The sequence below is a fragment of the Magnusiomyces paraingens genome (assembly GCF_902498895.1).
Source record: "Magnusiomyces paraingens strain CBS 517.90 genome assembly, contig: contig4, whole genome shotgun sequence".
Taxonomy (NCBI): Eukaryota; Fungi; Ascomycota; class Dipodascomycetes; order Dipodascales; family Dipodascaceae; genus Magnusiomyces; species Magnusiomyces paraingens.
The window spans coordinates 1,020,616-1,032,362 of NW_022474070.1; the positions used below are offsets into that span (position 1 = coordinate 1,020,616).

The 11,747-nt window shown below is 39.0% G+C and overlaps 2 protein-coding genes across 2 annotated transcripts; both read right to left on the bottom strand.

Moving 5' to 3' along the window:
• Positions 1 to 1,927: 1,927 nt before the first annotated feature.
• SAPINGB_P005100 (uncharacterized protein) lies at positions 1,928 to 3,862 on the bottom strand (the record flags this gene model as incomplete). Its single annotated transcript, XM_031999815.1, has 1 exon — positions 1,928 to 3,862. One exon carries the CDS (start codon positions 3,860 to 3,862, stop codon positions 1,928 to 1,930), a length of 1,935 nt encoding a protein of 644 aa, XP_031855706.1.
• A 769-nt stretch (positions 3,863 to 4,631) lies between these two features.
• Positions 4,632 to 10,261, bottom strand: SAPINGB_P005101 (uncharacterized protein; the record flags this gene model as incomplete). The annotated part of the gene is made up of 6 exons (XM_031999816.1): positions 4,632 to 9,503; positions 9,567 to 9,637; positions 9,708 to 9,780; positions 9,840 to 9,965; positions 10,120 to 10,152; positions 10,208 to 10,261. The coding sequence occupies 6 exons, from the start codon at positions 10,259 to 10,261 to the stop codon at positions 4,632 to 4,634; spliced, it is 5,229 nt and encodes a 1,742-aa protein (XP_031855707.1).
• Between the last annotated feature and the right edge of the window lie 1,486 nt (positions 10,262 to 11,747).

Genomic DNA, 11,747 nt, shown 5'->3' on the forward strand with positions numbered 1-11,747 from the left:
TCAATTTCCAATTATTAGTTTAAATTATTATTTTCATTTCATTAAAAATCATAGTTTTAACTTATTGAAAACTGTTTGAAATTGTTTTCTTGGCTACAGGTCCTTTTTTTTTGATATTTTTATTGTTCAGGTTTTTGGTATTCAAAGACTTTAATAATAACCAATAATTATGAGGAATTATTTTTTATATTTATTAAAATATATTTTTAACTTTTTTAATAAATATATATTATTTCCTATATATATGAAATTATTTTAAAATCTTTGATTCTTTATCACCTGTACAAATGCCCATGTGCAAATGCATAGTTCTTTTTGTAAAGATTTTTTGTGCAAACAAAATTTGAGCTCTTAAACATTTATAATAGAATTTTTTATTATATTCAAAGCCTCCAAGTAGATATAAATAAAGATTATCAGAAGCCGACCTTAAATAGAACATATCTTAACACATACTGAGGGACTAAACTAGAGAAGAAAGGAATATGTACAGTATGTCTCGCTAGTGTCATTGTGGCTATGAATTTTAACTGAGGCTTAGTAAAACTATCTATAAACTCCCGGTGAAGGTGAAGGGAAAGTCAATTGACAGGAATCAGATATACAATCAGATGTAAATTATTAATATATTAATCATTTATATATAAACAATTGGAAAAAAATTAGATGGCAATAAGACACAAAGAAAATAGAATAAAAATATTCCTTTTCTAATGAAGTGCTCGGCAATCCGATAGTTGAAACTCGGAACTAACTGTTTCGTGAACTATTTATTTAAGTCATCGGACCTTATAAGGACCTTACAAGGTCCGATGACTTAGTAATTACTAGACGTTATACTAGAGCATTGGGTTTAGAGGTCATTCTTTGCTATTCAGCAGAAGAGCAGATCTTCTTATCATCAAGTAATAACGACTTATTTTAGTTGAGGCACGCAACTTTTCAATCGATTCAACGCTTCAAATTAACTGAAAAGAACAAAAGATTTTTAAGATAATTTTTTTTAGTGAAACGCTTTAAATCATTCACTGTAAACGTATATTTCAGTACCAAGAAACCTATAGAACTATGTTTTTAATAATCAAACTTCTAGCTTACCAAAAAAGCTTCAGCGCTTGATTTTAAACAGAAAAGTATTGAGCGAAAATTTCTATTATCTAAAAAAAATGATTTAATTCGATATAAATAGATATATATATATATATATATATATATATCTATTATTTATTTTTGTGGCTGTGAAAAATTAAAAAGATACGACACCTTGCCAATTGTATCTTAACAAAATAAAATACTTATTACCCACTTATGTTTTGGTTATTAAAGTGCTGAAAATGAAGAAGAAATCCTTAATAGAGGTTTGTGAAATTCTTAATAAGGATTTCATTTTGTTAGGACACAATTGACAATTGGTAGTTGCACCTTGCAAGGTGCATTGTGTCTTGAGTTCTTTTGAAGTTTAAGAGGTCAAAATTAATAGAAAAAGCAATAAATTGGAGTATTTAAGTATTTGAATTTTCAATATATTTAGTTTGGCTTCATAGTAACTTGTAATTCCTCATAAGTTAAGCATTTGCAACATTTAAAATTTATAATTATAAAGAATAAAAACAACTTTGATGGCTTGATTTCAACTTTGTTTAATATTCAGCACTAATCCATACTTTCGAACTCCCCAATATATTTAAACTGAAATTCTTGGCTTTTAAAACTTCGCTGTAGTCATATATGATCCATAAATTGATACATAAAAAACTACCAAATACTTTCGTTAAAATTTAGAACTTGAAATGATGAAAATATTTGAAAATATTAAATTAAAATTATCATTAAATTATCATTAAATTATCACATCTATATATATATAAAAAAAGTAGTATTAAATAAATAAACTTAACCCTTAAAAAATAACCTGACCTTTCGCTATTTAGGCTACAATAGCATATAAAAATCCAGAAACAAGCACTACAATAATTGCAGTCGAAAGCTCTTTATAGTATTTTCTTGAAGCCGCACCGCTAGAAGCAGTCAAGGCTGATGATTGTACAGCGGTAGAAGTTTCCAAATTTGACGATGGCTTAGAGGAAGACCCCACGGACACAACGGCTGTAGTCGAGGCCCTCGAGTTACTACCAGCAGTACTACTTGCTGTTCCAGCTCCGTTGACAGCAACTTGAGTTTCAATATTTTGAGTCACAGTAACAACTTGACCATTACTGGTAGTGGTTATTACAGTCTGATAAGTTGACTTTGCAAAACTGGCACTGACTTTGCTTCCTTCACTGTTTCCACTACCGCTTCCACTAATACCATTGCTTTGCTGAGCTTGAACAGATGAAATCGGAATGGTCTTAGTTAAAAATACAGCCAAAGATCCCGATGAGAATGGTGATGCAACTACCGTATACACAACGTTTATGTCTTCAGTCACAGTAATAAGCACTCCATTATCCGTAGTCTTAACCACTGGACCGTTGGTTTTGGTTGTCACAAGAGAAGTACGACAATCGGAGCAACCACTTGTAAACCTGGCCAAGTTTTCGTCACTTGAACCAACTGCATTAGTTCCAGGGCTCACACCTGTTGCCTCAGAGCTTCTCCCGCTGGTCCCCGTTGGAATAGTATAAGTAATGAATCCACCATTCTCTGAAGAAACTGGTGATGCAATTATTGTGTAGACATCCGTGACAAGTTCACGGGAAATATAAATGCTGGCACCGGAGGTTGAAGAGATTTCTCGGAAACCAGTAGTTGTAACGGCAAATGTACTGCAAACTGTGCAATCCAAAAACTCATTGTTTCCGGAACCACTAGAACCGCTGGAGATACCGGAACCGCTAGAGCCACCTGAACCGCTAGAGCTACCAGAGCCACTAGAGCCACCAGATCCGTTAGAGCCACCGGAACCGCTGGAATCACCGGAACCGCTAGAGCTACCAGAGCCACTAGAGCTACCGGAACCGCTGGAACCACCAGAACCACTGGAATCGCCAGAACCGCTGGAACCACTGGAATCGCCAGAACCGCTGGAACTACCAGAACCGCTGGAATCGCCAGAACCGCTGGAACTACCAGAACCGCTGGAATCGCCAGAACCGCTGGAGCTACCAGCTCCGTTAGAGCCACCAGATCCGCTGGAATCACCAGATCCGCTAGAGCTACCAGAGCCACTAGAGCTACCGGAACCGCTGGAACCACCAGAACCGCTGGAACCACTGGAATCGCCAGAACCGCTGGAACCACTGGAATCGCCAGAACCGCTGGAACTACCAGATCCGTTAGAGCCACCAGATCCGCTGGAACCACCGGAACCGCTAGAGCTATCAGAGCCCGAGTTGTCATCAGACCCATTACTACCGCCATTGTCAGTGCTGCCTTGGCTACTATTGTCATCACCGCCATTGCCATTGCTATTGTTCCCATTTCCACCTGTTTCACCGTCACTTGATGGAGTTGATCCAGGGTTGCTCACAGTCTCGCTTTCTGATCCCTTTTCACTATCATGTCCAACGGTCGACGATGTTTCGACATCTGAGTCTTCAGAGCTCACTGGATCTGGGGGGGTGTCGATAGTAACATTAAGTTTGCAAGTGTCTGAGAGTGTTTGCAGTTCAAAGCCTGGAATTTCGGTAGCCCAATAAATCCGCGGACAATCTTTGCAAGACTGAAGATTTACAGAAATGGCTGTTCCGACGCAGAGACATGACCTGTTATATAGTTCACCGGGTACAATCTTGGTTTCGCACCCCAAAAATTTGTCAACTATATTTGAACAAGAGGAATTGCAGACTTTGTCTTCATAGGCAGTGGTGCCTGTGATAATAAGATTTAATGTAATGAGAAATGCTTGAAAGAGCTTCATTTTGGATCGTGGTATGTATGTTTTGCTCTGGGTACTTTTTAATAATAAGAAAATTTGTTGTAAAAAGACAAATTCAAAGAAAAACAGAAACACAGACAAAACAAAATTCTATATTACAAGAACTTTCGAGAAAAGTGGTTTATATATATATATTTCATCTAGAAATTTTTGTTTACAAGGACTCTTTCAATTGCTGATAATCATTTATTCCAATGAATAATTGTCAAAATTCTGACATATGAGACACACAAGCAGCGTAACAGCGGAGTCATCCTGGCTGTGTTTCTTTGCTGCGCTTCCTGTAAATTTAAATTTTGACAATAAAATAAAGTAGAAAAAAAAGAAGAGGCTAATATTGAGCGGGGACACATTAAAGTCTTGGCAAATGGACTAAAAAAATAGGGCCCTCAAAAATACATCTTTCCATTTTAGGTAATATATATATAAAAAAAAAGAAATTTCTGATTATATTAAATAGAAAAATAGTACATAAAATTTTGACAAATATTTTTTTTATATATTTATATGTTAAAATTATTTTCATAATTTTGATTTTTTGATTTTTGTTTAAGAATTTTTTTTTGGATCCTTTTTATTTTTAAAATTTTTTTGTTTTATTCAAATTTTATTATTTTTTTAATCCTTTAAAAGCTTGAATTTCGTAATACATTGGTTCCAAAAAAAAAAAGAAAAGAAAAACCAAATTCCATTACTCCAAAAGTTTCCATTCCTGTCATCACTGCTATTATATGCATCATTATGATCATAATCATCTGCGGTCATTGTTATTGTTGTTATTGTTATTGTGGCCAGTATTGAAACCACCGGGGCTTCCAGGTGAAAATTGGGGCGATGTTGGCGAGTAAGAGGTCGAACCAGGAACATAAGAAGGCAATGGAGAGCCACCACCACCAGAGTAACTAGCATTTGGAGAGAATGAAGGTGATGTCGGCGAGTACGAGGGAGAAGTAGGAGAATACACTGGCGAGGTGGGAGAATAAGAAGCTCCACCACCATTAAATGTTGGGCTAGTAGGAGAGTACTCTGGACTGGCAGGTGATGCTCCACTTGGCGAGTATGAAGGAGATGTGGGTGAATAAGATGGAGATGTAGGTGAGTATGCGGGAGATGTAGGTGAATATGAAGGGGATGTTGGTGAATAAGAAGGTGAAGTAGGAGAATAAGAAGGTGAAGTAGGTGTGTAAGAAGGTGAAGAAGGAGAATAGGAAGGAGATGTTGGCGAGTAGCTTGGAGAAGCAGCATAGCCAGGGGATGTAGCAGCATAGCCTGATCCGCCAGGTGAATATGGCGTAGTAGCTGAATATCCAGGAGTGGAGTTGCCAAATGAAAATGGTGAAGTTGGCGCATAACCAGGAGTAGACGAGCCACCGGCACCAAATGGACTTTGGGCACCTCCACCATACTCAGTAAATCCACCACGATCATCTCCACCAGAATTAACAATGGGTGAGAATGGCATAATACTGTCCATAGAACCAATCTGGTTATCGTAAACAGGAGATCTGCCATCATATGGGGTAGCAGCACCATCCATGTATTTGGTGCCAGATGGGTAAGCTGCATTCTCTTCAACACTGTAATCGGGAGCAGCATTGGCAAGCATATCTTCGTCAAGAACAATATCAAATGAACCAGTGCCCAAGGGCGCAATTTGACCAAGCATGATGTTCTCAGAAACACCACGACAGTCATCAAGCTCGGCGGACGCAGCAGCCTCAAGAAGAATTTCAACTGTTTCTTCGAAAGAACTGCGCATGAGAGCACCAGTGTCAGCACGATTAATACCGTGACGAGTAATAGCCATAATATGGCCACGAGAGGTCATGGCATCAACAAGCAAGGCAATATGACGGTAATTGACATAAGAACCGTCAAACGACAAGACACTACTGATTTCTCTGAAAAGAGATTGTCGAGAAGCCTCAATACCCAAAACAGATAATACCTCCACAAACGAGTTACATGTGGTCTTAGTAAAGTCAACACCCTCAACACACATAACATCAGCAAGGTTAGAACCATCAGTTTCAAGATTCCAAGCCTGGATGTTTTGGTACTCTCCAGTCTCATCAGGTTCCCGAATATCGTACTTAGTAAGATATACGCGCTGAATATTAGGAGTACCACAAAGAACGATATTGTCAAGCATCTGGAACATGAGCTTCTTGATAGTCTGATCCTCTTCAGCTTCAATGTTCTCCTCAGTGGCCTTAAGATCACGAACAATTCTGCATCGAATAACAAGCTCCTTGGCGTTATCATAAGACCAAATAAGAGCCATATGGCCATCAAAACTGGCAGAAATCTTCTCAGCAACTTGATTCATATCTAAGCGAACATCAACCAGCTTCTTACGGTCAAGCTCCAAACGAAGAACCCAAGGGCTGTGCATGGGAAGCTGGGCAAGCAGGTTGTCATCAGGAATCATAAAGAAGGTCTCAACCATATCCTTGTCTTGCTCAATGACAGTAGTAGTAGGGTCAGGATCATAGAAGATACCAGTGGCCTTGACAACCTGCTTCAAATTAGTGTATTGAATAAAACGAATGATATCTTTAGCACGTTCAATATCCAATGCAAGTTCTCTTTGCAAGAAAACAGACATAGATGGAGTTTTGATATTTTTGGCAACGTTAAGAATTTCCTTCAAACGAGGGACACCAAGAGTAACGTTCTTGGAAGACACACCCGCATAATGGAAAGTGTTGAGAGTCATCTGTGTAGCGGGCTCACCAATAGATTGCGCAGCAACCACGCCAACCATTTCACCAGGGTTGACAAGGGAGCGAGAGAACTGTGACTCGATTTCGCCCATGACCCACTCAAAAGCGTCGCGATTAAGACGGTACTCAGAAACAACACGCTTTACAGCAAACACAGAACGTACTAAGCACTTAAACAAAAGAGTAGCATTGTCTTGTGCTTCTTTGGTCAGCTTGTCAGTACCACGAATAACGATTATCTTATTGAGAAGTTGGCGAACGCCACTTACAATTTCAGGAATTGTAAGGTTGGTGGCCTTGTTTGGATCAACATTGAAAATCTGTTGAGCGTTAAGAATAACACGTCTAAGATTGACTGGAAGATGCCAACCGCTCTCAATACCATAAAAGGTACCAGTGCGAAGGAATTCACGATCAGAAACAAGCTGTTGATACTCTTCATCAAGAATACGCTGAATATCAATATCACCAATAATATCATTTCCACTCTCAATCTGGGATGGCTTAAGCGACTTGGATGAGTCCATCAAATCAATCTTGTAACGGTTGTTAAAGGAGTCATCATTTCCAGGAATAGTATCAATAGGTTGGTTTTCAACCTTGCATGAATCCAAGCCGTCTTCACCATAAACAAATTGGAGAATATCACCAAGGGAGTTACGGACTGTACCATCATAGTGGACCATGACATCTTCAAGGGCCTTAACCAATCTACGTTGAATATAACCTGTTTCTGCAGTTTTGACGGCGGTATCAATCAGACCTTCACGACCAGCCATGGCATGGAAAAAAAATTCTTGAGGAGAAAGACCACGGAGGTACGAGTTCTCAACAAAGCCCTTAGATTCCGGACTGTAATCATCCTTTGTGAAATGGGGAAGTGTTCTGTCAGAAAAGCCGAATGGAATACGCTTACCTTCCACAATTTGCTGACCGACACAAGCAGACATTTGAGAAATGTTAATGAAAGAACCCTTGGAACCAGAAATAACCATCTGCTTGACATTATTTAATTCCTTCAAACTCTTTTCGGCATATTTACCAGCGTTATCACGAGCCTGGTTAAGAGTCTTGGAAACGCTCTGTTCAAAGGTTTCACGCAGTGTCATACCCTGTTCACGCTCAAGCTTATTGCGTTCAGCATCATTAATAATCTTTTGCACTTCCTGGCGGGCAGTATTAATGGTCTTGGTAATGGTATTCATGGTATCAGCATCGGCAATAGTATCACCAATACCAATGGAGAAACCATTGTGAAGAAGCCAAAAGTTCACCACCTTTTGAATATTTCCAAAAAAATCTCTGCAGGCGTAAGGGCCTTTCTCCTTGAAGATAATATCGACTAGACCACCAGCCGAAGCGCCAATTGTCTTCTTGTTAACGACACCATACATGATTTCACCCTTTACGACAAGCATACCGTCGTCATCGGGAGAAATAGGGCTCTTGTCAAGACGTCTCAAATGGATACCATCTGGAATACACATAGAAAGCATTTGCTTACCAGTCCAAAGAGGCTTGGGCTTAATGATAGTAGGTTCTGGAACAATACCGTTCCAGTTAGGAATCCAAAAGAGAATGTTCATGACTTGCTCAAAATCGCAAAAGGTATCTCTTTTAGTCATTTTTCTGATACCACACAACGTATCCTGGACAATACCCATAATAGGCTTGTTAGATTGTGGAGTAATAATTTGCAGGGGGACCATGCAAATCTGAGAAAGTTCAGCGCGAGTTTCTTCGGATTGAGGAACGTGTAAGTTCATTTCATCACCGTCGAAATCGGCATTGTAAGGTGATGTTACAGACAGATTCAGTCTGAAAGTAGAATAAGGCATAACCTTAACTCTGTGGGCCATCATGGACATTTTATGCAGTGAAGGCTGACGGTTGAAAAGAACAGGATCATTATCAAGTAAATGACGCTCAACCTTCCAGCCATATTGAAGAGCAATGTCGCCAGCGCGCTTGTGGTAACGCAAATCAATACGCTCACCAGTATCACGGATGACATACTTAGCACCCGGATGCTCATTGGGACCATTGCGAACATATTCAGTCAGTCTCTGAATATTGTAAGGGGTGACCACTTCAGGGTAGGTGAGTGTTCGTGCTATACTTCGGGGGACACCAACCTGGTCAAGATCAATATTGGGATCACCAGTAATGACAGTACGAGCAGAAAAGTCGACGCGCTTGCCCATAAGATTACCACGGAGACGACCTTCCTTACCTTTTAGACGGGCGCGAATGGACTTGACAGGACGGCCAGACTTTTGGAGAGCTTGGGGTTGACCTGCAATGTCATTATCCATGTATGTAGCGACATGGTACTGAAGTAAAGCCTCAAATTCGTTAATAACATGAGCAGGAGCACCCTCCTGTTCACAGCGAGCAACATTTGCACTAGCTTTGATGATGTCAGCAAGCTTATATGTTAAATCATCCTCACCTCTGGCGGATTCGTTAATAGCGATAGAAGGACGGACTGGAGGAGGTGGGACGGGAAGAACTGTAATAATCATCCATTCAGGTCTTGCATAGTCCTCATTGAGACCCAAACGACGAATGTCTTCGTTGGAAATGTGTTTGAAAACATTTAAAATCTCGGAAGGTGTGAGAGTTCGTTTTTCTTGGATGGCATTACCGTCTTCACCCTTTTCACGCTTCCAAGTGCCGACAAGTTTCAAGCCGTCTCTTCTGATGGTGGGCTGTGTGTTTCCGCAACCACCATGGTGGTTGTGTTCACCTTTATTGTTGCTGTTGAGGGGGTCGTTGTAGTCGTCTTCTGGGGGGTCGGCCTCGCAAACCATTTTAGGTTTACAAAGAGCCCACACAGCGTTAAATCTTCTCTTCGGATCTCGGATTCTGAGAGCCTGAGCAAAGTGTGGGTGGGACTAAAGATAGAGGTTAGAAAAAAGAGTGGACAAAGAAAAAATAGAATATATTCAAAAGCTTACCTCGTCGAGAAGAAGTTTGCCACAGTTTAAACAAACCGATTCGCAGACTTTTTTGATTTTATTGATGAAACCTAGAAAAAAGTGTTAGAAGAGCATTCTTGAAAGTTGAAAAAAAAATTTTCTTTTTGAAGCATCACACACCGATATGGAAGACTGGCTTCGCAAGCTCGATGCAGCCAAAATGACCTGGGCATTCCGCCATGCTTTGTTTGCACTAGAATGAATTGTTAGATTAAATAAAAATTGATTGATGGAGTATGTATATAGACTTACTGTCATGCATCGAAAGTTGCGGTCGATTGTACCAAGACGCGGATCATTGAGGCCACCATTGCGAGGACGAAGACGCGTCTCATCCATGGTTTCAGGATATTCAATTTTTGCAACACTAATAGCTCTCTATATAAGTAGAAAAGCATTAATATTTATGAAAAAGCTCTGAATAAGGAAAGGGATAGAAATAAACATGGGTAGTAGTGATAGGGTATAGTGAAATTTTTCGAGCCACGCGAAAAACTCTTTCAAGAATTTTTAATTAAACAGTTACACGTACCACTTCCTCAGGAGAAAGAAGACCAAATTGGACCTAGAAAAAGTAAGTTAGAAAGAGAATTAAAGATATTAAATGAATGAAAACAAACCTCTTTCACAGTAGCCAGCGGTGCGCTGGAGTGAGGGAATCTACCGCCACTCATTTTGATAAAACGAGTATTGCTAGCTCAAGAGTGAGAGTGAAAAAAAAGGAAAAAAAAGAAAACAGAAAAAAAAGAAAAAAGTTTATTTCCTTAGATATAAAAGAAATAGACACAAATAATAAAAATTAAAAAGGGGGTGAGAATCTCCAAACAGCCGAAGAGGTGTTGGAAGATTTGGAGGAGTTTTGTTGTTGTTGTTTTGTGGTGATGATGTTTTGAAAGTGGTGGTGGTGAAAGAAAGGATTTTTGTGCGACCGCGGAGCCTTTGGGTTTCACGATGGCGCAAAATTTCAAAAAAAAAAAAAAAAAAGTGGTGGCAGTGAAATTTTTTTATTTTGTTCGACTTATGGAGTGGTATAATAGATACTCTAAAGGACCGTAATATACGCATATAAAGTATATTTTCCGCCTAAAGGCTTTACTCCTCCTCCTCCCCACAACAGTTGCAACAGTCGGAATCAGCCGTGTGCCATCCCACTGACTAGCGGCATGCAAAGCGCACATGCTAATTTCCTCTGTGGTGGCGGTTGAAGCGAAAATATCAAAATGGCGATTGAAGAAAAAGCTTTTGAAAGTAAGAATGTGGAAGAAAAAAAAAAAAAGAAAAATCTAAACATGTCTTAAAGCCGCTTTTAATGTGAATTGGCTTGTCTGTGAAGCCTATCAAGATCACGAGTAAGTTGCTGCTGATAGACTTTTATGTGCTCACCAGACGCGTTCTTTTGTACGTTTGTGAGGCATTATTAGTAGAAAGAGAAGACCTATTTATTTAAAGTCTTAAAAACAATAACAATAAAAACGGGGTCAAATATTTCCTTTATCAAAGAACTCTCCAGTGTGGATTAGAAATATCTAAATTGAAAGATACGTGTTTGGCTAAGTCTCCTTGTTCATTGCGGGATGAAATGGTAAACCTTTTTGTAGGGAACAAAAGGTGGGGAGAGGACTTCCAATGTCCGTAAAGTGTGGGAAAGCACTTAACCTTAACGCAGCATTTGGAAGGTGGCCCTCACATGGTGCACGAAGCATCAACCTTTAACAGTTTACTTTCTACAGAGATTGTTGCCTCTTTGTAAGAAATCAAGAAAATGATTAAAAATTAAGTCCAGCAATCGTGATAACCAATTTAAAGTAAATTTCCTTTTTTTTTTTTTTGTCAATCTTCTTTGGGTTACGGGACTCTTTGAAAATCCGGTGTACCCGGACATCAATATAGTCACACGTGTGTCCGGGTGTCCGTTTGTGTATAGAAAACCCGTCATCAACATAATCAATCAAAGTCTATCTTACATCCTGCCGTACAATTACATTATTTTAAACTTTTTTTTTTTCTGGAGTGAGTTCTTTAAACTTTTTTTTTTTTAAATTTCTTAAAATTATATATAAAGAATATATTATCCCCGATTATTCTTCTTTTTTTTGTTTCCATCTCATCATTTCAAAAGTTGCTATCGCATACTATTAGTTGCCACATTTTCTTTAAGAT